General features: G+C 39.4%; 1 protein-coding gene across 2 annotated transcripts in view; it reads left to right on the forward strand.

The window, feature by feature from the left end:
• Positions 1 to 22805, forward strand: part of CWC22 (CWC22 spliceosome associated protein homolog) — a 47153-nt gene extending 24348 nt beyond the window's left edge. For both annotated transcript variants that reach the window (XM_030579778.1, XM_030579779.1), the window contains exons 14-20: positions 2335 to 2395; positions 10655 to 10732; positions 12032 to 12184; positions 12506 to 12633; positions 13571 to 13672; positions 13768 to 13964; positions 20069 to 22805. In XM_030579778.1, coding sequence (XP_030435638.1) covers positions 2335 to 2395; positions 10655 to 10732; positions 12032 to 12184; positions 12506 to 12633; positions 13571 to 13672; positions 13768 to 13964; positions 20069 to 20664 — 1315 coding nt within the window. In that variant the 3' untranslated portion in view covers positions 20665 to 22805. The remainder of the gene's footprint in view (positions 1 to 2334; positions 2396 to 10654; positions 10733 to 12031; positions 12185 to 12505; positions 12634 to 13570; positions 13673 to 13767; positions 13965 to 20068) is intronic.
• The last annotated feature ends 324 nt before the right edge of the window (positions 22806 to 23129 follow it).

A 23129-nucleotide genomic window follows, 5' to 3' on the forward strand; every position in this document is an offset into this window, starting at 1 on the left:
GCACAGAAATTATATGGTGGGCCACGAATGCACATGAAATTGGGGGTTGGAGTGTGGGAGGGAGTGAGGGCTCTGGGATGGGGCCAGAAATTGTGTTTGGGGTGTGGGAAGGGGGTCTGGACTGGGGCAGACAGTTGGGGTGCGGGGAGGTGGGGAGCACTCTGGGATGGGGCTCAGGAAGAGGGGTTGGGGTGCAGGAGGGTGCTCTGGACTAGAACCAAGGGGCTCAGAGGGTAGGGGGGGATGAGGTTTAGGGCAGGGGGTTGGGGTTCAGAAGGGGGTTAAGGATGCAGGCTCCAGGTGGCGTTGGAAGGGGTCTGTGGGGGCGGTGCTTGGGGCAGGAGCATCGTACAGAGCCCCCGGCTGCCCCTACCTGTAGGAGCCAGAGGGGAACATGCTTCCGTGAGCCATACGGAGCCACAGCATGGAACTGGGCAAGTCCCGGCCCCCACTTCCCAGTGGGAGCTTGAGGGCTGGATTAAAACATCTGAAGGGTCGAATGTGGCCCCCTGGCTATATTTTGGCCACCCCTGGGCTAGATGAACCATTGGTCTGACCCAGAATGGTCATTCTTAAATTCTTAATTTAGAGACGATTTCGTACATTACAGTTCTAAACTTCCTTTTTGGGTGAAGACTTTTAAAATGTTACACTAGATCATGCTTCTGTTTTATGGAGCACTTGTACAGTCATGGCAGATTGGGGGTACAGGGAAGCAGTACTTTTCCAGACTCTGCCCACAAAATAAGCTTCACCCATGTGAATCTCCAGTCCTACAGCAAATTGTGTAAATATGCAAATTATAATAGCATGTGTTGCTTGGCTCCCTTCTGTTGTTTCTTGAACATGCCATGAGCTCCTTGGGCTTGGCTTTTTCATGAGAGTTAAAAAATAACTGGTAGTATCTGCCAAATGCTAGCCTCTTGTGGTACCAAAATGAGTCATTGCTCAAAGAAAATTGTACAGATGTGTGATCCTCTCTTCTTTCCTACATGAGGAATGAAATAGTGAACAGTAATTTATTACTGGGCAGCTGAGTTAACACCTTGCAGACATGAATGGAGGCAGTTCATACCTCTCAGAACTATTATTGTTCCAAGCTCTCTTGAGACTCTCCTCAGGACTTGTCTACCGTACACAGTTTTATTGACAAAAGTCATCAGAGCCATGAAATTGATAGCTGGCTCCAGAGCCAGGCTTTTGCCTGGTCTCTGCTGCAAGCTGGGCTGCCACCCAGGCTCTTGAATTGGGCTGCTGCCGGGGCTCTCCACAGGGAGCCCTGATGCCCCCTGGGGTCACAGCTCCCCACTGGGAGCACAGCAGCCTACCAGACTCTGGGTGTGGATCTTCCCAGCGGAGGCGAGAAGGCCCAGGCGACTTCCCCCCGCTCCGAGTTAGGTGTGCAGCTGGGCTCCTGGAGGGGAACTGCGTGGTGTTGAGAGCCTTGGCTCTCAGTCCCCACACTGCCCCTCTTTAGTTGATGGAAGTTCTACTGGTGAGTACACGCATCACCAACAGAAGGAGGGTAGTGTGGACATCAGCCAACCCTGTAATAAGTGCAGCGGCTGTAAGTTGACCTAATGTAGGCCAACTTATCTTTGTAGCAGAGAGAGAGCCTCATTGTCAGTTACTTAGCAGTTTTAGAATTTCTTCACAACATAACAGCATAACAGTAACAGCATTTTTTAAATGAAAACTGAGATACAGAAGATCAGATAGCAAGTTCAGAAAAGCATACGGGCATGGGTATAGAGGTTACATTTTGGTATTTTACAGGAGTTAGTCAGAATGAACTAATATTAGTTTTGTTACTAGACTTTGTGTATTTTCATTTAGTATGATGTAATAGTAATGACTCATGAAAGAGTCATCTTGTTTTTAGTCTGTCTGGAGATTTATTGATTTTGGATTCACTTTCAGATACAAAATTGTTAAATAGCAGAATGCTATTGGAAATATGTTAACTTAAGCTTGAAAACTTTTTAAGGAAAGCTGTTGAACACAGTGCTTTTCATGAGTAATTAAAGTGTGGTGAAAGGAGAATTTATTCAGCCTTCTTTAAAAGGCAATCATAGTCCTTGATTTAGACAGCTTTCCCCCTTTTGTTTCATTTGTCGTCATACTTCAAATACTGATTTCCTCAACCCCCCTTATGTTTGGAAGGAGCTGAAACTAGCATTGCTAGGGCATTTTAACAGCAACAAGTTCAATTACTTCGTACTTTTGTCATGCTAAGACACTTTGTACGTTTAATATCATTGATATCAGCATAATTCTGTATGTTTTTAACATAATGTGTACTCAAGGGGAATACAAACTATTTTTTCTTTGCAGCTTAGACTTTGAAGAATGTGCCCACAAATTGCTAAAGATGGACTTTCCTGACAGTCAAACTGTAAGTAAACCTTGCTTTTTATTCCCTTTCTGTTTCTTGGGGGAGGATGATGTGGGGAGGGAGTATAATTTGATCATTAACGTTTTAACAAAACAAATATTCACGTGATATACACCTACAATGCAATCATTTTACTTATAAAATGGGATTAACTACCATTACAGTTATTTCTCAATGATCATTATGTAATTTTTATGACAAATACCATGACATTTGATTGGGATGGGGGGGAGGGGTTGGTTTTTCTTTCTCGTTTAGCAGCTAAGTTAAGCTGCGTAGCTGGGTGGCTGCCCAGCCAGCTATCAAGTGCCATGCACTTCAGGTGTCCCCTCCACACTGCCATGCTGCTCCTGCCCTCTGCCTTGGAGCTCCTGGCCAGCTGCTCCTGGGAGCCTCGCACTTGCTGTGTGGAGCAGTGCGGGGAGGATGTCAGGGTGTCTCCCCCACCCTGTACCCCATCATAGTGTGGGAGGGAACACAACAGGGCTCAGTATGGAAGAAGCTTGTTGAGACACAGCAACAGCTGCCAGCAAGCGGGCTTCAGACTGCTCAGTGCTGATCTGCTTCAAGGTGCAGTGTCTGTGTGTCTCTCTCTCTCTCTCTCACACTCCCCTTCTAACACATACTTGTGATGGTGTTGCTACTTGATACTACTTTCAAAGTGTGTTTTAGTTTTTTGACTGGTCTATGCATTTCATAATTTTTATTTCTCTCTTATGCTTAAATTTAATTATTTTGAGTAGTGAGTTCTAAAATGCCTAACCTGACCTGGCTGGAGTATTTATTCCTATGGTAGTTTTTTAAAATATATAATATCTAGGTTTTTTTTGTTTCTATTGGTGATGCACATTACCTCACTATGGTACACATAACAAAATTGATTCCACACATGGATAGAAAAAATTAGGGGGAACACTGGTTAGCAGTTTAGACAGTTGGGTGAAATGCCTTCTTTTCAATATACATTTTTAATGATAAAGTGATGTCATTCTGTTTATAAAAATGTTTGTTATACAAACTGTTGAAATGTTGTCATTTGCCAAAATGACAAAACTACTACTATAGAACAGCTACAACTTAGAGGCCAGAGAATATCTCTGAAGGAAGATTTTTTTAGTACGTTTCTGGATAGCTATTGATTTTATCTATTCAGCTAGAAATTCAACACGATAGCTTCAAAAGATGCAATTGCACCCTGTTTTTATGGGGATGCTTTAAAAAAAAGTTTTGTTGCTTTCACAGTCTTGTTTGAACAATATGTACTGTATTAAGCAATCATCTCCAAGTATGGCTGTTTTGGTGTAAGCTTGAAGAGTGTCTGTTTGTCTGCAGATAGTATTTCTAAAATCCATTTGACTGCTATGTTTTCTGAAATTGCTGTTTGACTATCACTTAAACCAGATCCTGAAGCAGTGAGCAGGATCTAAATAGCCATGTAATTTTCAAGACAGGTATTTAGGCAGTGGTGAGATTGTTCCTCTTTCATGCATCGATCTTCAAAGTCACAATTACGATACCTAAGCTAAGGCTCACTTATCTATTGATTATTGACAATCTCTTTCGAGTCTGGGCAAGGACTCTCTCTCCGATGCTTTCCTCCTGTCATGGTCAGGGCGGTCTGATGTATGCATTCCCAACAATCCCACTCATCAGCAGAATTCTGTCAAAGATGAAGAGAGATAAGTCCCAAGTCATCATGATCGCCCCAGCGTGGCCACACCAACATTGGTTCGGCACGCTGATGGACCTGGCGGAGACCGCTCCCTGGCTCCTTCCCAACCGACCAGATTTGATTTTGCAAGATCACGGGGGCCTCCTACACCTCAACCACAACTCCCTCCACCTCATGGTGTGGATGCTGCATGGTTGAACCCGCAGGAGTGGACCTGCTCTTAACGAGGTCCAGCGGATGACGTTCTCCCACTGGGCGTCTGAGGGTAGCATTTCTCTGTTGTGCTCCTCCTTACAATCTATCTTAGATTACCTGCATCATCTTAAGAACTAGGGTCTGACCCTCTCTTCCATCAGGATGCACCTTGCTGCCATCTCCGCTTTCCAGCCGCCAATCCCAGGTCAGACGGTGTTCTTGCACATGTTGGTCAGATTCCTGAGAGGCCTCAAGAGACTCTTCCCACCTATCCAGGCTCCTGTCCCACAGTGAGATCTTAACTTGGTTCTTTCTAGGCTCACGGGCCTGCCCTTTGAGCCTGTGGTCTCCTGCTCCCTTTCCCACCTGTCATAGAAGGTCGCTTTCCTTGTGGTGGTAACATCAGTGAGACCAGTGTCGGAGACTGGAGCCGCCATATACAATGTTCTATAAGGATAAAGTTCAACTGCGTCCCCATCCAGCCTTTCTGCCAAAAGTGGTGTCTTCCTTCTATGTCAACCAGGACATCTTCCTCACAGTGTTTTGTCCCAAACCGCATAGTGAGGAAAGGAGGCTACATACCCTGGACGTCAGACATGCCCTGGCATTTTACCTGGAGCATACCAAGCCCTTCCGCAGGTTGACCCAGCTCTTCGTCGTGACAGCAGACAGGATGAAAGGCCTTCTGGTGTCCTCATAGAGTATTTCCAACTGGATCACCTCCTGCATCTGGACCTATTACGAGTTGGCACAGGTCCCAGTGCCGCCAATTGTGAGGGTCCATTCAACCAGAGCTCAGGAATCCTCGGCAGCATTTCTGGCGCACATTCCCATCCAGAACATTTGCAGAGCTGTGACATGGTCTTTGGTTCACACGTTCATGGTGTATTACGCCCTCACGCAGCAGGCCAGAGATGATGCGGGGTTCGGCAGAGCTGTGTTGCAATCTACACATCCTTGAACTCCTACCTGCCTTTGTTGGTGCTGCTTGGGAGTCACTTAATATGGAATGGAAATGAGCGAGCGAGCAAGCGAAGAAGAAAAGACAGTTACCTGTTCCATAACTGGTGCTCTTCGAGATGTGTTGCTTATGTCCATTCCATGATTCTCCCTCCTTCCCCACTGTCAGAGTTTCTGGCAAGAAGGAACTGAGGGTGGGGGGAGCTGGCAGCACCACTTATACCACAGCATGTGTTCGCCACTCCAGAGGGCGCCAGAACCGGTCCTGTATGGATTCCACTGAGGGAGAAACTTCTGGCACTGGTGCATGTGGCGAGTACACACACCCAATATGGACTGGGCATGAGCAACACATCTCGAAAAACACCAGTTATGAAACAGGTAACTGTCTTTTTCTTCTCCTTAGCCCCAGTTGTCTTTTTCTGATTGGTTTTTCTATAGCGGGGGTTCTTAGCAGCCGTTTTCTTTGAGTCTTCTCCACCCCCTATATGGTATAAAAACTTCACAGCCCACAGCAGCTGTTTTTCTGCATATCCAGTAAATTAAGAGCCATGGCCAGTGTTAGGGGGTAGCATGCAGGGCACTTCCTCAGGACCCTGCAAAGCTAAGTTGCTCAGGCTTCAGCCCCGTGCGGTGGGCCTTGAGCTATGGCTTTCTGCCCTGGGTCCTAGCCTAACACAGCCCTACTCTCTGACTTACTTTGGTGGCCTCCCTGAAACCTGCTCGTGGACCCCTGGCTTAGAACCGCTGTTCTGTAGGATAGAGGTGGAAATGGAGCAGGCATTTTGGAGAGTGCACCTTTTTTTTGACTCTTCTAACTTATCTTTCAACCACTTAAACACAGGGACACTTCCAAGTAGAGTGACTTTTCCATGATACAAAACCACATCTGGAGCTAAAGGTCTTCACAAAAATAAGTGATTCACTTCACATATGAGACTCGAACTCTAATACTTTCGAAATACTTGGCTACATCATGATTGGAAAGGTGTTTTTATTCTGTCATTTAAATGTTGATTACTGTCACTTTTGCATGCAATTTGTGCATTAGTATGTAAAAACCTTTGAGCTATATGGTATATAAATTGTCTGTAAAAAATAAAATTCACTGGCTTTTTAAAGCAAATGATGGACTTAAAAGTGCAGACTGTTGGTGTCATAGGCATTATCAGAAGTGTTATGAGCAAAGAAACTAGTGAAGTAACCTTTAAAGCTATAATTGAAGTTAAAATTGCTATGTGAACTTGTCACATCTCTCTAGAAATTAATTTAATCATTTCAAAGTTTGTTAATTTTATCTAGAAGACAGTTACTCTCTAGACCTAACCTCAACTTGTTTTGATAACATTAGCAAGAATGTCTTTGTGGGTAAAGTCTGTTTTCAGGCACGTGTTATACAAGATATTCTCCTAGAAATCATTGTACATATTTAATTAAAATGTTAAAATATTTAATTACTGTAAACCTCAAGGGATATCAGTGTTGTAATTGCATTTAATATGAGGAAAAAGTAATTGGTTTGCAAGTCGTGCTGACTTTATTATCAATGGCATCAGCACTTTGCCCTGTTTTATTGTTTGAAAACTGATTACAGCATTACTGTAAAACAGGAGGGTAATAGAAAAAAGTTAATATGCATTTTAATATATCAAGCTAACACAATCTGACTACATTGAAAAAATGGCCTTTAACAGATTTGTAAGTTAACTTTTTTTGGTACAGTATTTGCTGAATGTTGTTTGTTTAACACTGAATAGATGTCTTTATTTTTATTTTATGTTTTTTGTTAGCTTGTTTTGTGTATTTGAGCTGTGTAATGGGCAAAAATGTTTCTTTTAGGATTTCATGATAGAAGGAATGGAGTGCAAATGGAAGTACATTACAACAGATTTAATATAAGACTTACCAAATTTAAAATATAAATGTATTTAGACTTTTTTTAATTGTAGTTGTATTAAATATATTTATTCTCTATTGATTGGGGGAAATTTTTGTTCTGACTTCTCAGTTTTGAGGAAATAACCATAAATGTGTGTGTTCCGTTTTTCCTAAGATTTCTAATTAGTCTAAAGAGATAAATATATTTAAACTAATTGCTAAAGAGATATGACTGACAGTCTAATTGTAACTTTTAGCATGCAATCTCTTTTTTGTTTTTAACAAGTCAGACAAGTCATCTTGTTAAAATGCTATGATGTGATCTAAACAGCTAGACAGATCCTTCATTACATTTAGATCAGACATCTCCAAAAATCTACAACGTTGATTTTAAAACATAATGTATTTGGGAACTACTATAATAATTTTTTTGTTTTTGTTAATGAAAATAAAATGTTAACTAAATTTTATGAAGTGCAGTGTTGTTAAATGTACTGTCCATTTATATGAAAATGTTTGCTTCTGTTGTCTTAATATTAATTATTCTTTATAAATGGTTTTTAAGCTGCTGCCGCAGGGGCAGATTGTGGACCCGTTTACACAATTGTGCAAGGGAGTAAGGAGGTGTAAGGTGATTCCATACCCCTGTATGTCAGCTACCCGGATAGCAATGTAGAGAGGAAAGAAGTTATATCCCCATTTTCCCCATCTCACTTCTGCCCAAGTGTACCTTCCCCAGTGGAGCAGAGGGAAACTGGAAAGCAGATTGTGACTCAGGCTGTGTACACTACCACTTCTGTTGATATAATTTTGTCGTTCGGGGCACCTAAATTATGCTGACATAAGCACTGGTGTGAACAGCACTATGTCTACGGGAGAGCTTCTCCCACCAACATAGCTACTGTTGCTCATTGGGGATGGACTAATGTTGGCAGGAGAGCTCTCTCCCATCACCGTAGAGCAGCTCCACTAGAGATCTTAGAGCTGCGCAGCTGAAGGCTCTGTAGCATAGAGCTAGTCTCAGAGTCATGATCTCCTGGTCTGCTCCAAGGGGCAGTGCAACAGGGCGGTTCCCTTGTTAGGACTTTTGGCAAATTCATGATTGAGCCTTATTGTTTGATGTAGCTTTTCTTGATATACAGTAATTAAAATGTAAGAAATTTCTGATTTGAGGTGAGGGAAGTCCAGATAAAAACATTGCATGTTTCAAAGTGATTTTATCTGTAAGGTAACTTAACTTACACTTGTTAATCAATTATTCTTCCAAATTATTTTACTTGTAAAATTCTTCAAGAACTCCTCCTTTCAATGACGACAGAAAGTTCTATATAGCAGAATAGAATGTGCATAAAAATATCTAAACTGGGACTGTCAAGTAAAGTGTCATTTTTAAAAAAGCCATATGCTATATTTTGACAGTTAAACATATAAGAATTAGAGAAACAAATGTACTTTTCAATGTTTATGTGGTGTCTTTTTAGTTTTAGTGAACTAGCCCAGATCTTATATTTGGGTTTTTGGCATTGAGAAGAAATGTAACCAAAACAAAAAACAAAAAAACCTCCAAACCTGTTTTAATTGGTGGGGTTTTGTTTTAGTTCTTGTGTTCCTGTTGGGCCTTACTGAAACTTAACTTTGGTATCTGACTTACTCAACAGTCCCTTAATTGTAATACAAGAAGGGAATAATTTTAGCCTTATTTGGATTAAATTTGTGGTTTAGAGTAGACATGAATGTGAGAATAATTTAGGCCTCAATCCTGCAAAGATTTTGACATGGTCTATATTTGAAAGTTATAGCAGCAGCAGCATTGGGGGTGTGAAAAAAAACACCCCTGACTAGCATAGCTCTCATAGACTCTAGGACTGAAAGGGACCTCGAGAGGTCATCGAGTCCAGTCCCCTGCCCTCATGGCAGGACCAAATACTGTCTAGACCATCCCTAATAGACATTTATCTAACCGACTCTTAAATATCTCCAGAGATGGAGATTCCACAAATTCCCTAGGCAATCTATCCAGTGTTAACTACCCTGACAGTTAGGAACTTTTCCTAATGTCCAACCTAAATCTCCCTTGCTGCAGTTTAAGCCCATTGCTTCTTGTTCTATCATTGGAGGCTAAGGTGAACAAGTTTCTCCCTCCTCCTGATGACACCCTTTTAGATACCTGAAAACTGCTATCAGGTCCCCTCTCAGTCTTCTCTTTTCCAAACTAAACAAACCCAATTCCTTCAGCCTTCCTTCATAGGTCATGTTCTCAAGACCTTTAATCATTCTTGTTGCTCTTCTCTGGATCCTCTCCAATTTCTCCACATCTTTCTTGAAATGCGGTGCCCAGAACTGGACACAATACTCCAGTTGAGGCCTAACCAGCGCAGAGTAAAGCGGAAGAATGACTTCTCGTGTCTTGTTTACAACACACCTGTTAATGCATCCCAGAATCACGTTTGCTTTTTTTGCAACAGTATCACACTGTTGACTCATATTAAGCTTGTGGCCCACTATGACCCCTAGATCTCTTTCTGCCATACTCCTTCCTAGACAGTCTCTTCCCATTCTGTATGTGTGAAACTGATTGTTCCTTCCTAAGTGGAGCACTTTGCATTTATCTTTATTGAACTTCATCCTGTTTACCTCAGACCATTTCTCCAATTTGTCCAGATCATTTTGAATTTTGACCCTGTCCTCCAAAGCAGTTGCAATCCCTGATTCAATTCAATCTGCTGATATGAATGCTTCCTTCCCCCTTCCAATCCCCACCCACACCTCACTCCCACCCCCACGGATGTAGCTATATCAACAGAAGAGGGCTTCTGTCAATGTAACTAATGTTGTTTGTGGAGGTGGTCTTCCTACACTGGCAGAAAAAACCCTTTTGTCAGTTAAGCTGTATCTACATTATGGGGTTATGCCAGCATTACTCTGCTAGTGTAGTCTCTGTAGGGTAAATGTACCCATTCACACATGCTTAACTTTGCACAAGAGTAGTCCTAAAGAAGTCACTATTCACAAATGTAAAGTTAAGTACATGCATAAGTCTCTCTGTAGAATCAACACCTTAAGTTCTGATCTTGAGATCACAGAGCATTCTCAACTGCCATTTACTCAAGGAATTTCACATTTACGCTTGGCTTTATCACTCACTTTCTATGACCCCTTTTCTTATTGCATAAAGGTATCATTGCTTTAAAAGTGGTTTCCCTTTTTACAACCTATTGTCTTTTTAATCTTGCAGTTCAATGGTAATGTTGAATTTGTGATGACATTTCTTTAGTAAAACTACAGGATTATAACTTCCCTACAGATCTGGGCAGGTGGAGAAGTTTGGATAGAGAAAGTTAATAGCCAAGCCCCAAATACTTTCCAAAATAGTGGAAATACAGAAAACTACTGAAATTGACCCCTCCGACCTTTCTTTAGGAAAAAATTTAAGTTCTTGTTTCAAAGATGGCATCCATGCGAAAATCATTCTTTAATATTTTTGCATTTATGGAGTTGATTTCTACTACTACAGAGAATTTATGTAGAGGAATTTTTGTGTTATCTTAAAACAGAAAGAACTCTGCAACATGATCCTTGACTGCTGTGCTCAACAAAGAACATATGAGAAATTCTTTGGTTTACTGGCAGGGGTGAGTTCCACTTTCAGACTTCAAATTTTACAGCAAGAAACATACGCTTTATGTGATATGGCAGTAAAAGTTTTTATATATGCATCTGATATTTTATGATAAATACGTCAATTATGTGTGGCTCTTTTGTTCTGAAGTTAGTTATATGAGCTGAGGTAGTGGGATTATCCATTAGATGGTAGTAAGCATTCACAGTAAATGCAGAATGGGAGCACACTTTTTCCCTGTTTTTTCTTTAATGTTCCTATCTTGTAGAAGGATGGTCCAGTGGCCAATGAATAGCAGTAACAGTAATGGCACTTCATAAGTGCAAAGTACTATGCTTTGTTATAATTTTCTTGCAGGAGCAGGAAAGATGGTATTTTGGAGTTCTCCGTTGTTTCTCCACTTCATAAAGGTTGCTTAGTTAGTTAATTTAGCAAATTTGAATGACTTTACTCATTCCTGCACCACTCTCTCACTAAAAGAAACAAATCAGGTTTTTCTCTTCCTGTCTGTGTGTATGTAAAATTGGTTATAACTTTTGTTACAATTACTTATTAAGTAGCAGTTTTTCTTTTACTCCACCTGTAATCTCAGTATAGCTGACAGTAGTAAAGATTACATAAGTAAAACTTTTGATGTCGTTACAAGGTTTACTTACAATACAGAAGTTTCATTAATTTCTAGACTATCATATTTCAGAAAATGTTACTGCTGATGTAGCTGTGCACAAAGGACCATATTTCCTTCTCCTGTTATTGAACTAGTACTTAACAATTACCTTATAATTTGCTAGTAACTGGTTATAAGAAAGCACTTGGTTCCATAATAATCCTGGATGTTGAAATTTATAGTACTTTATTACAGATTGCCACTGAAAAATATTTCAACGTTCAGGATTATTATGGAACCAAGTGTGTTCTTTCTATTTCTTGGAATTGCTGTTTCTCCCTGAAATGTCTTGACACTAACTATGCTCCCTTCTACTTCTCTAATTTCAAATAAACTTGCAATGATGCAATTAAAAATATTATGGCCTGTGGTATTGTATTAAGGGGTCCCACCAGGTGAGGCTATTAGAAACCAGATGTTGCAAGGTAGAAGAAATTACCTTATCTAGTAACATGTTAAATTTGGTAATTATTGTTTCATAATACAAGATTAGTTTCCTCTGAGAAACTGCTGGAGGTAATAAATTGTTCTTTATATTCCATTTAAAGGTATTTTTTCCTTTCCTTTTAAAAGGAAAGACTTGCATAAAATGTTCAGTTCTAAGTGTATTTTTGTTTAATTTTCTATTTAATCTGATTATTTCAGCGTTTCTGCATGTTAAAAAAAGAATACATGGAATCCTTTGAAGCTATTTTCAAAGAACAGTATGATACTATCCACCGTTTGGAAACTAACAAATTGAGAAATGTAGCCAAGATGTTTGCTCATCTTCTGTACACAGATTCACTTCCCTGGAGTGTAAGTAGAAAAGGGCTTTGTCCTAGCTTCTTTCTTCAATAGTTAGTCTGTGGTGCTCAGAAATAAATTACAATATATCATGCTTTGTGTCAGGGATACCGTTTTAAGTCTAGGTTTTTTAAGCCTACTAAGACTGTCTGCTTTTAAAAAAAAAAAGGCAAAATGTTATTTTAATTGATATTCTTACGAACTATATTGCTATAGTGTTGGGATGAAAGATGCTATTTTATGTATGGGCCAAAGGATGAGCTTGAGCTTCTAAAAATAAGAATAGAACCGGACGTATGTATTTAACCTGTGTTTTTTTCTTAACATTTTCAGGTCCTTGAATGTATAATATTGAGTGAAGAAACTACTACGTCGTCAAGTAGAATTTTTGTCAAAATATTCTTCCAGGAACTTAGTGAATATATGGGACTTCCTAATCTTAATGCAAGATTAAAGGATGAGTAAGTTGAAATTTTACTCTGTAGCGTTGTCTTTTGAATGCTTTCACCCTGTAAGAATACATACAAACTCTCCATTTTCAGGTGAAAGTTTACTAAATGAAAATACAAAACAAATTATGGCCCCGATTCTGTAAAGAGATGTGTGTGCACATTGATGTCGGTGTACATGCTGTGACTAGTCAAAGTTAAACATGCATAAATATTTGCAGAATCAGGGCCTGTATCTTCTTGGGTTTGTTCCACTGCTATTTCAACTTGAATAGTAACTTTCCAAGCTAAAGCACATGTATTTGTATACATCAGCATCATTCCTGAAGGGTGTGGGGCAGAATAGTCTTTTTTTTTTTTTTTTTTTTTTTTTGCAGAGCCTGAAATATTAACTTTGTATTTTTATAAGATTAATTGCTTAATTTTAAGCAAAACAAAAGTAAAACATTCTCTTATGTGTGTGTTCCAATACTTACACAACAGTGAGGATCCTTCCATTTGTTCAGGTTATTTCTTGAGGATCTAAAGCTTACTCCTTTTCAGGAGCTACGCTCCTGTATGATGGTAAATGAAACAGACACTCAGAACTCTTTGAAGCCCAAACTTTGACCTACTTTAGGACCCAATTCAATGGAATTTCTACATGGAGAGCTGCTACAGAATCAGGCTCTTAAAGTTGTCATAATCTGAAGGGAAAGGCCATCTCTTTTTATAAAACCACAACAGGCTTATGGAAAAATTTTAAAATTCTGCTAAAGGAACACTTACTTTGTTGGACTCACGAAAGCATTGCTTTTTCATCCATTGCAGTGTCCACAAAAAGCTATGCATGAACAAAGGCTGTTTTTTGTCCTGTGGGATTCCCATGATGTATTTTTCAACAAATGCATGTAGAAATTAAGAATAGTCTGCTGCGTGAGGTTTAACTTCAATGTTTTGTTTTTATCAGAACACTGCAACCTTTTTTTGAAGGATTATTGCCTCGGGACAACCCAAGAAACACTCGATTTGCCATCAATTTTTTCACTTCCATTGGTCTTGGAGGACTAACGTAAGAAATCTTTTTTTTTTTTTGGTCTTAATTCTGATTTGACATTACTTGATTTTCTGTTTAAGGATTGAGACTTGTTTTTTGTTGCTAATTAGGGATGAATTACGGGAACATCTGAAAAACGCACCAAAGATGATCATGACACAGAAACAAAATGTTGAGTCATCAGATAGCTCATCATCTTCCTCAGAGTCTGACTCCTCCGATTCCAATTCTGTCAGCGGTAATAGTTGCTCGGGATCATCTAGTGGCAGTGATTCCTCTTCTAGCAGTGGCCGTAGCAGTGACTCAGGTATTAAACAACATCTCTCCTTTATCTCATTCTCTCTTTACTATGTGCACTGATATACTTACCACGAGGAAATAGCTATAGTTGATATTTATTGCTAAATCTGCACTTTAAAAATTCCTATCTGTAATTTTGATAAAATTCTGGAAATCCTAGAAGAAAAGAAATTGCTTTCAGTCCATACATGGTGACAGGTTTCAGAGGGGCAGCCCAGTTAGTCTGTATTAGCCAAAACAACGAGGAGTCCTTATGGCACCTTAGAGACTAACCAATTTATTTGGTTGTGATGAAGTGGGTTTTAGCCCACGAAAGCTTATGCCCAAATAAATTGGTTAGTCTCTAAGGTGCCACAAGCAGGACCGGCGCGAGGGATTTGAGCGCCCTAGGCGGACGGCAATTTCGCCGTCCCGCGGCTCTGGTGGAGCCGCCGCAGTGGTGCCTGCGGAGGGTCTGGTGCTCCGCGGCTCCGGTGGAGCTACCGCAGTGATGCCTGCGGGCGGTCCACCGGAGCTGACCGTCCGCAGGCACCACTGCGGCAGCTCCACCAGAGCCGCCTGCCGCCCCCTCTGGCAAAACGGCACCCACCAATTATTCTGGTGCCCTAGGCTATTGCCTAGGCTGCCTAAATGGTAGCGCCAGCCCTGGCCACAAGGACTCCTCGTTTTTTAAATCCATAGTAATTTTAATTATAGAAGTTATAACTGTTGAGTGTCTGTTTCCAGAGAGTGAAAAATGTGTTTCTGAGGAACCTATTATATTGTGTGCTGTTTCCTTAAACTGATGCATCCATTGCATGAAGTTACTATTCAAATTTAATCTGAGACTTCCTGATACTTGTTTATAAATAATGGCCAAGCACTAGTGTCTTTTTGGTAGGATTATCAGTGAACTGTAAAGGTTAACACACCTGGTTTTTTTATTATTATTTTAGTACAGGCCTGTCTCATGGCTTTGTCCGTTGGATTCCAATCCTTTTTATTTTTTTTCCTCCTTACTTCCCTGTAACCACAGTTGTGCTATTTCATGTGTCAAACAAGGGATTGCTCAGTTCTCTGCAATTCATTTAGCTTCTTATGCAGATCTGGGTTTTTGAATCCACCTCCCATTCCTATTGCTCAGAAGCAGTATGATGCGCTGTTATAATAACCAAGGCTCCTGTCCCTTGAGAATTCTCAGAGAGATGAAACTTTGGCTGACAATCTGTTGTACAAGAATTTCATGTATTATAATTAGTATTTTTAATAAGATCATCTTGCTGATGTAAAATCTGCTTTTTACATGAAGTATAATAAACATTGTTAAGCTAAAATATATCTGCTATTCTAATTTAGAGCATTTAGTCTTATATAGTGTGGTGGGAGAGCAGATGATAGCACAGCATGAACTTCTGTAGTTAGGAAGCTTGCTGATTCAAAGTTAATTTGATTTTATTATGATTTTAGTAGCAAAAAATACTAATAAAGCAAGTACACAAGCAGTATGAATTACACATATATTAGAAATGCATTTTTGTTTTCTGTTGCAAGCTTACTTTACAAAGTCTAAATTGATTGTGTATCACTATAAAGCTATTGCATTAATGACGACAAAGCACTAGTGGAGGGCACAGTTTAACCGAGTCAGAGAGACATAAGTTCAGCAAAGAGCCAGATGGCTTCTGCACAGACAGCTGCAGCTTGGCTGAGCTGCTTGATAGGAACCAGAGAGGTAAGTCCTTAGTGAAAAACCAACTGATTCTGCAGTCTGTCAGTGTGAGCATGCTTTTTTGTAAAAGGACACACTCTTGTACTATTTTATCCTTTTTCCATTCAGAAACAGATAAATATATGCATTTTGATGATCTCTGCAGTATGCTAGAAGCAGGAATGTGGCAAAAATAATTAAATACAGTGTTAACTAATAATTCTGAGAGAGAATCAGATTTCTTTTTTGTAACTGTGTATTCCCTAATGGTTTAAACATCACGGTTTTACTAGAAAGCAAAGGCTAATTGTTGGTTGTAACTCAGTTTCTTCACATTTTTGCATCTTTCCATAGATTATAATGAGGACTTCCTAATAGTATTCTGAAAAACATTTCCCAGAGGAATGTATTATTAACTCTCTTACCAGTGTAGTACTGGTCTAGCAATTAAACCTGGCACATAAATGTTGCTAGGCGAAAATCTCTTGCTAAAGAACAATCTACGAATTTGTGATTCCTGTGCTGATGGAAGCTCTGTGCATATATAATAGGATATAGGCCAGGAATTAAAGAAATTCCATGTTTCTTAGAACAGAAAGGAAGTAAGCCAGATTTAAAAACATTTATTCTAGAAAGGGTGTTGTTGGTCTTCAGGTAAATTTCCAGGGTGAACTTGAAAAGAAAATTGAAAATTGCTTCAGCAATATGTTCTGAACATCTAAAGGGAACAGAGAAAGAAGGCACTGAACACATAACAAATAGTGAACTTGTCTTTTACTGTGTCCCCCAACATCTCCCCTGTCAGCTCAAATGTGACTCCGTATTGTCTGTCGGAGCACTAAGCTTGTTCATAGTCAAATAAATTAGTTATTTTTTATCCATTAAACTACTTCACTAAGTCTCTTATTTTTTACATTCCGGTAGAGCGATAATAATGAAAAAAGAAACTGTATTTATAAAAAACCAACATATTGTAAAATCTGACTTAAGTGACTCCCTATGGGCTGGTTTTAAACATGTCATCAGAGAAGCACCAGCAGACTCTCTCTCCACATCAGGTTAGGCAGCTGCTGTAAAATTCAGTTATATGATCTAAAATAAAATGTTTTATTTTCTCCTTGGTAGTTGTGATGCTTTCAAAAGGCAATTAAGCAGAGATAGAGCTGGCCAGTGTGACATTTCAGTGTTTAGAGTAAAAAGAAATGAAGGTTGTTCTTTGTGGTGATTTTTACTCTAGGGGATGTTCAGCACATATTGTTGATGTAATGTTTGTATTTTATTTGCAGCTCATCCTTTAAGCCTTTCTTTTAGTGATCAATCCACATAATGACACTATCCATGAGTGTCATTATGTGGACACTATCATTCCATTGAATATAGGGTGACTGGATGTCTCGATTTTTATAGGGACAGTCCCGATATTCAGGAATTTTTTTATATGGGCTCCTATTACATTCCCACCCCTGTCCTGATTTTTCACACTTGCTATCTGGTTACCTTAAATGAATACTAAATAGTTTCTGTATTGACAGATATTAGTAGGTTAGGAAAATAAAACTTGTTTCACAATGGAGATAGACACTAGTCTGTTCAGAAATCTAGATGTTATTTAAAGCTTTGCTTCTCTGTGAGGTAAATGTAGAACCTGGATACCTATTTTTTGGGTGGGATGCAGAGGAAAAAAACTACCCCTTCTAAGTTAGCAACATAATTTACTTTTTTAGCTGTATTGTCTTACTAAGTAGTAATAGCACAAATAAAAACTGCTTAGTGACTGTTAAGATTGCACAGGACATACCTCACCCAAAATCTTAAAAGCATGAAAATAAGGGGGAAGTCTCCAGTGTTCCTTGCCACCCTTATGTTGTCTTCAGTGCTGTCAGTAACACACTTCAAGCACTCTAAGGTTTTTACTTTCATCTGTAGCAGATACTAAAAGTGCTATATCCTCACTTCAAACTCTCACTCTGATGCAAAGCCTCAGCAATGTAAATGCAGAATAATAGAATAATATATGCGGGGGAGTTGAACTGTTGATACAAGAGCATATGAGGTCACTTAAGATTTTCTGCATGAAAGTGAGAGTTTGATGAACTTGCCCTATCTTGTGCATGGAGGAGCAGCAGGGACTGGGGAAATCACTGGAAAAGCTTCTGGGACTGGTCATTCTCTATGGTAGGCTGAAGCTGGTGCCTAGGGTAATTTGGTGGCTATAGCCTATGCGAAGGTACTGTTGCCCACCAGCTGCAACCACTGTTACATCATGAAATGGGTCTCAGAGTGTCTCTCATGTTGCTGCAATACTATCCCATAACTCTGTCATGACTTTCTCCAATATCCCTTCTCTTTCCCTCAGGATAACTTGAGCAGACTACTGCAGGGACCTCAGCCCTTTTGGACTGAGAGACTTTTGTGGGAGGAGTATGCTTATGGAAGATGGATGATCTAATTAAGGATAGGGAGTTGGGACTCCTCCTGAGTTCTCTTCCCAGTTCTGGGTAGGAAGTGTGATTTAGCATGTTAGAATAGTGAGCTGGGAGTCAGGATTCCTGGATTCTATATCTGTCTCTGTCACTGACTCCGTGTATGAACCTGAGGATCTGTGCGATGGTCCTGCTCTCTCCAGTCACCCTGACAGCTTGCATTGCTCTAACTGTTATAATAAATCCACGTGCTGTACGTATGGGCATAGTGGGGTCTCCAACAGGGATGGAACCCAGATCTGTCAGCTCCAAAAATGCAAGTCTTTAATACAGGGAGGTGAAGGAGAATCATGGTATGTCATCAAGGCTTTTATCCTCTCTGTGGGTGGCAGCCACATCTGCATAGTTTTGGCTATAACTCCATACTCTTGCTTCTCCTATGTTCCTTAGCCATTTAATGTACACACTAATTTTGTTTAATGATTGGTAAGGTTTCATCAGAACATTCCTATCACACTTATAAACTTAAAATAAGGGAAATATGATTCTAAGGGAAACTAATGGTGACACTTATAATTCTTGAATCAACAGATAGGCAGATCTGAATTCCCTATATTTGGGAAGTTTGCCTTAATGCTGAAGTTTCTTGTAAGGTTGTGTTTAGAGTGAGGATTTCATGAAGTTGGAATATGTATTTCTTTTTGTTATCTATTGGAGATGCAAGTGGAAGCCTTCTGTTGGATGGAGTGTGGTATTGACAGCACTTAAGCAATATAAAATAGGAAAGAATGCAGAAGACTCCCTTTATTTCCAAGCTTTTAAAATTGTGGGTGAATGCAGTGTGTCCACATGCAACCTTACTGTCACTAGGGGCTTGTCTACATCAGAAAGTTGCAGCGCTGGTGAGGGAGTTACAGCGCTGCAACTTTGAAGGTGTACACATCTGCAGGGCACCACCAGCGCTGCAACTCCCTGTTTGCAGCGCTGGCCGTACTCCCGTTTTGTCTCGGGTGTAGAGGATCCAGCGCTGGTGATCCAGCGCTGGTAATCCAATGTAGACACTTACCAGCGCTTTTCTTGACCTCCGTGGAAGGAGGAAGCCTCTGGTAATCAAGCTGGTCTCCTTTCCCGGTTTGCTCTCTCGTTCCCGGAACCCCGAGCAAGCAGGTCTCCTTCCCTGCGGTTTGCTGGGTGGCTCCGGGAACGCGAGAGCAAACCGCGGCGAAGCTGGTCTCCTTCCCGGTTTGCTCTCGCGTTCCCGGAACCCCGAGCAAGCAGGTCTCCTTCCCTGCGGTTTGCTGGGTGGCTCCGGGAACGCGAGAGCAAACCGCGGCGAAGCTGGTCTCCTTTCCCGGTTTGCTCTCGCGTTCCCGGAACCCCCCTTGAAGCCGCCCAACAGCGCTGCAGTGTGGCCACATCTAACACCACTTGCAGCGCTGGTTGCTGTAAGTGTGGCCACTCTGCAGCGCTGGCCCTATACAGCTGTACTAATACAGCTGTAACAACCAGCGCTGCAAAATTTTAGATGTAGACATGGCCTAAATGAAGTTGTTGTTGTTGTTGTTTTTGTATTAATATAACAAGTGGGCGTATAGGCCAGCAACAAAACCTAGAAAATGAAGAATAAAATATGGGGAAATCTTGGGAGTGATAGCCAGTTTACAAAAATTTTTTCCTTAGCTTTCCTTTAGAGAATATCTTTCATTTTTTTTAACGAAAAACCTGTTTTAGACTGACATTTGAAAATAAGTCATTTCTCTTCAATTAATAGAGCATGGGCAGATTTTCCCAGCATGCTTTGGAGAGACTCACATGAGGGAAAGAGATGCAAAACTCTACGCTCATTATTTTGAACCCTGTGGCAAGATAAGCATTTAATATAAAATTTTGGCAAAACATTTCTCCCAAAACTTTCTATAGAATGTAACATCCTAATTCTGCATAATTAATGACACTGAATAAATTAAAAACAGTTAACTCTCATGTATGCTGTACTTTCAGATGCTGCTGAAGTAAAAAGGAAAAAGAAGCAAAAGAAAAATAAAGCACTGGATAAAGTTGCCAGGAAAAAACAAGGGAGTAAAAAGAAACTACTTGAAAAGAAAATAGAAAGGAGACAGCAGGAAGATAGATATGACGTTGAGAGAAATTCAGAAAGAAATGCTGACAAAAATTTGAGAGATCCAAACAGGAGAGATGATCTATCTAAATATCCCTATGACAGAGCTGATGCCGCTGACAGGAACAGTTACCGAAGTGGAAAGGACAGATATCATGAAAGAAATACGGATTTAGAAAATAAACCCGGTAATTCCAAAAAGAAGAAAACAGACAGAAGAACTTCTTTTTCTGATAATGAAAAGGACAAACACTGCACTAAAGACAGTGTACATCACAGTAGGAGAAAAGAGAGGTCAAAATCTAGAGCAAGAAACCGTAATAATTCAAGTCCCAGAGAGGAAGAGGAGCAGGAGAATCGATATCGGAATGGTGCAGAGAAATGCCAAGAGAAGTATAGCAGATATTCTGACCAATGTAGAGAATCCAGGAAAAATGAGGACAGACGAAGGGAGAAATCACCACGTAGGCGAAAATAACACTTTGCCACTGAGTTTGAAATAAATGCTTTTCTGTGCAGCTAAAACTGTATTTTTAACTCTTACTGAACTTTCTTTTAAAAAAGGAGCTTTTGTACAAAGTGCGAGTTTGTATTTGTAAGGTTCATTGGCCTTCTTAAGGTTTTCAGTACTGAATCTTTTATAATCACTGTATGTGAAGAACCTTCTGTTAAATTTCTTCCCTCGAAGAGGATTTTCATTTGAGAGAGAGAAAAACAGAAGCTTGCTTATATTTTGTGAATAAAATAGTTGAGATCTTGCTGAAATGAATGTTTTTATCAACTTAACTTCAGATGTTTCGTAAATATTGTGTTTGAGTTATAGTATCTGAAAATGCTACTTTTTAGTTTTGTTTAGTAGTTGACAAGCAGAGCAGTCAGATTAATGTACAGAGGTGAGAAATTTCATATTCCTTTATTTATATATAAACATATGGACACCCTGCATAGTTCATGCTCTTAAGATGAAAACAGACAAAACAAATTAAGGAGTCTCAAGTATTTGCAGATTACTATTCAGTATAAAAACATAACACTTTCAAAAAGCAGAGCTGAAATATTGTAAAATGTTATGCTATGAGTACAGTTTAAAAATCTCAGCTGGAACTATGAGTGATGTCTTCCTATTTTGGGGATATGTCTTCTCAGTGAACTTCAAACCTAAGAGGTAAAGCTCAGCTAAGTGTTGAAAATCTTTTTTCTTCAGTCTTTTTATAAACATATCAGCACAGACAGTGCAGACTGTATAAGTACATAACCAACAGTAGAGACCTGTAGTGCATGTTCTTCAATTTAGTTTCTCCGTTAAACTTGGAGGCAGATGTGAGCACAGACCTCTGAGTAATCTGATATAATATAAATTATTGGTTTTTTCTTTAAGATATTAAAAAATTGCACCTGTAAACATCACAGTTTGCAGTTTTAGAAACTTGTTTTTATATTACTTTTTAATCTTTTTACTTCTGGAAGATTTTAGTTTCTTGGACCAGCCTGTCTTAGCCTGCTTATAAAAATATCCCCCACCCAATTATTTTTTTTCAACCAGGGAGTCTGATTGAAGGTCATACAACTCTGATCTCTGTCACTATAACTGATGCCTTAGCAGGATCTTACTCAGTAGGCACGGGACTATGTGAAGAAGTGGGCTACAGTACAGAAGATGCTCTAAAATCCCTTCCAGAAGTGCCAACAGGAGAATAATTAAGTTCACAAAATGTTAGACCAGACCAGAAAAAGTAGTTGTAGAAACAGTTAGTATAAATCTGACAGACCCAAAATAGTTGAGGCAGTTAGATAAATATCTTATCAATCACCAGAGAAATCAAAATAACCTGGTAAATATGGCTGGGTAATGAGTAATACCTAAAGAAACAGAGGGTCCTTTGATATAAGGTGTATAAAGAAATAGTGTAGGTATATACAATGGGAGATTTTTACAAAAGTAACAGTTGAGTCAGTTCTATAGCTTGCCCTCACTGCTATATAAGATTGACTTTTCTCCCTGAACTTTTTTACAGAATGAACTGAAATGCAAATTGCTGTGAATCTGAAAACTTTCATTTTTCAGTATTCACAGTCTCAACTCTTTCTGTTTTATTCCCTGTAATGCCTTGAAGTAAGAATCCCACTGAAAATATTAATTCTGAAAGAATGCTTGTGACAGAATTCCAATTGGTGGTTGTCCACTGATTTTCTTTACATCATCAACTCTCCACAGTATGCTGTTGAGTCATAATGGCCTTTTCTGGATTATAGTTGTGTTGAACAAGCTTATTTACTACCACACCATATTTTCCCAAATTTTGCAATAATGCTTATTCCACTATGTTAAGGGCCTGCTAACATTCACATTATAAACTCTTTTACATACTGTGTATCAGTTAATAGAGCGTTGAAAAGGCACTTGAATAAAGGTTAATACATAAAAACAAATTCACTTTTTTTTTTAAATAACTCTATTTCTGGCATATTTCAAGAAGTGTAGCACAAATTTTGGTATTGCTATAAATTTTTTTGACTGTTTTTGCTATCAGCAAAATAATTTGCTAGAGTTAACATTAGCTTTGGTTGTGGTTATATACAGTCTGTATCTGAAATAAAGATGGCTTTTGCAAAGAGAAATTCATTGCTATTTAACATAAATGTGAACATTTTACAGTCTTGCAAAAGATTTTTTTTTTTTTAAGAAGACCCTTTGGCTTCAATTTTGTTCCAGTTTCTTTTTATGGGAGTGTTTTTTTTTTTCATAAATCATTTCTCTCTACTTTTAAAATAAAAACAAGCAGCTTTTATTAAACAAAAAAGTGTTCCCATTTTGTGGAGGAGTGCAGTTGGTTCACAGGAGAGATGGAGCGTAACTCATTTGTCAGCTCTTTGGTGTCACCATTTTGTTGCTGGCCATGAATCAAAGATGGCTATTTCCATTTCACTAGATAAGGAATTGCA

The sequence above is a fragment of the Gopherus evgoodei genome, chromosome 11, assembly GCF_007399415.2.
Source record: "Gopherus evgoodei ecotype Sinaloan lineage chromosome 11, rGopEvg1_v1.p, whole genome shotgun sequence".
In the NCBI taxonomy this organism is placed as follows: domain Eukaryota; kingdom Metazoa; phylum Chordata; order Testudines; family Testudinidae; genus Gopherus; species Gopherus evgoodei.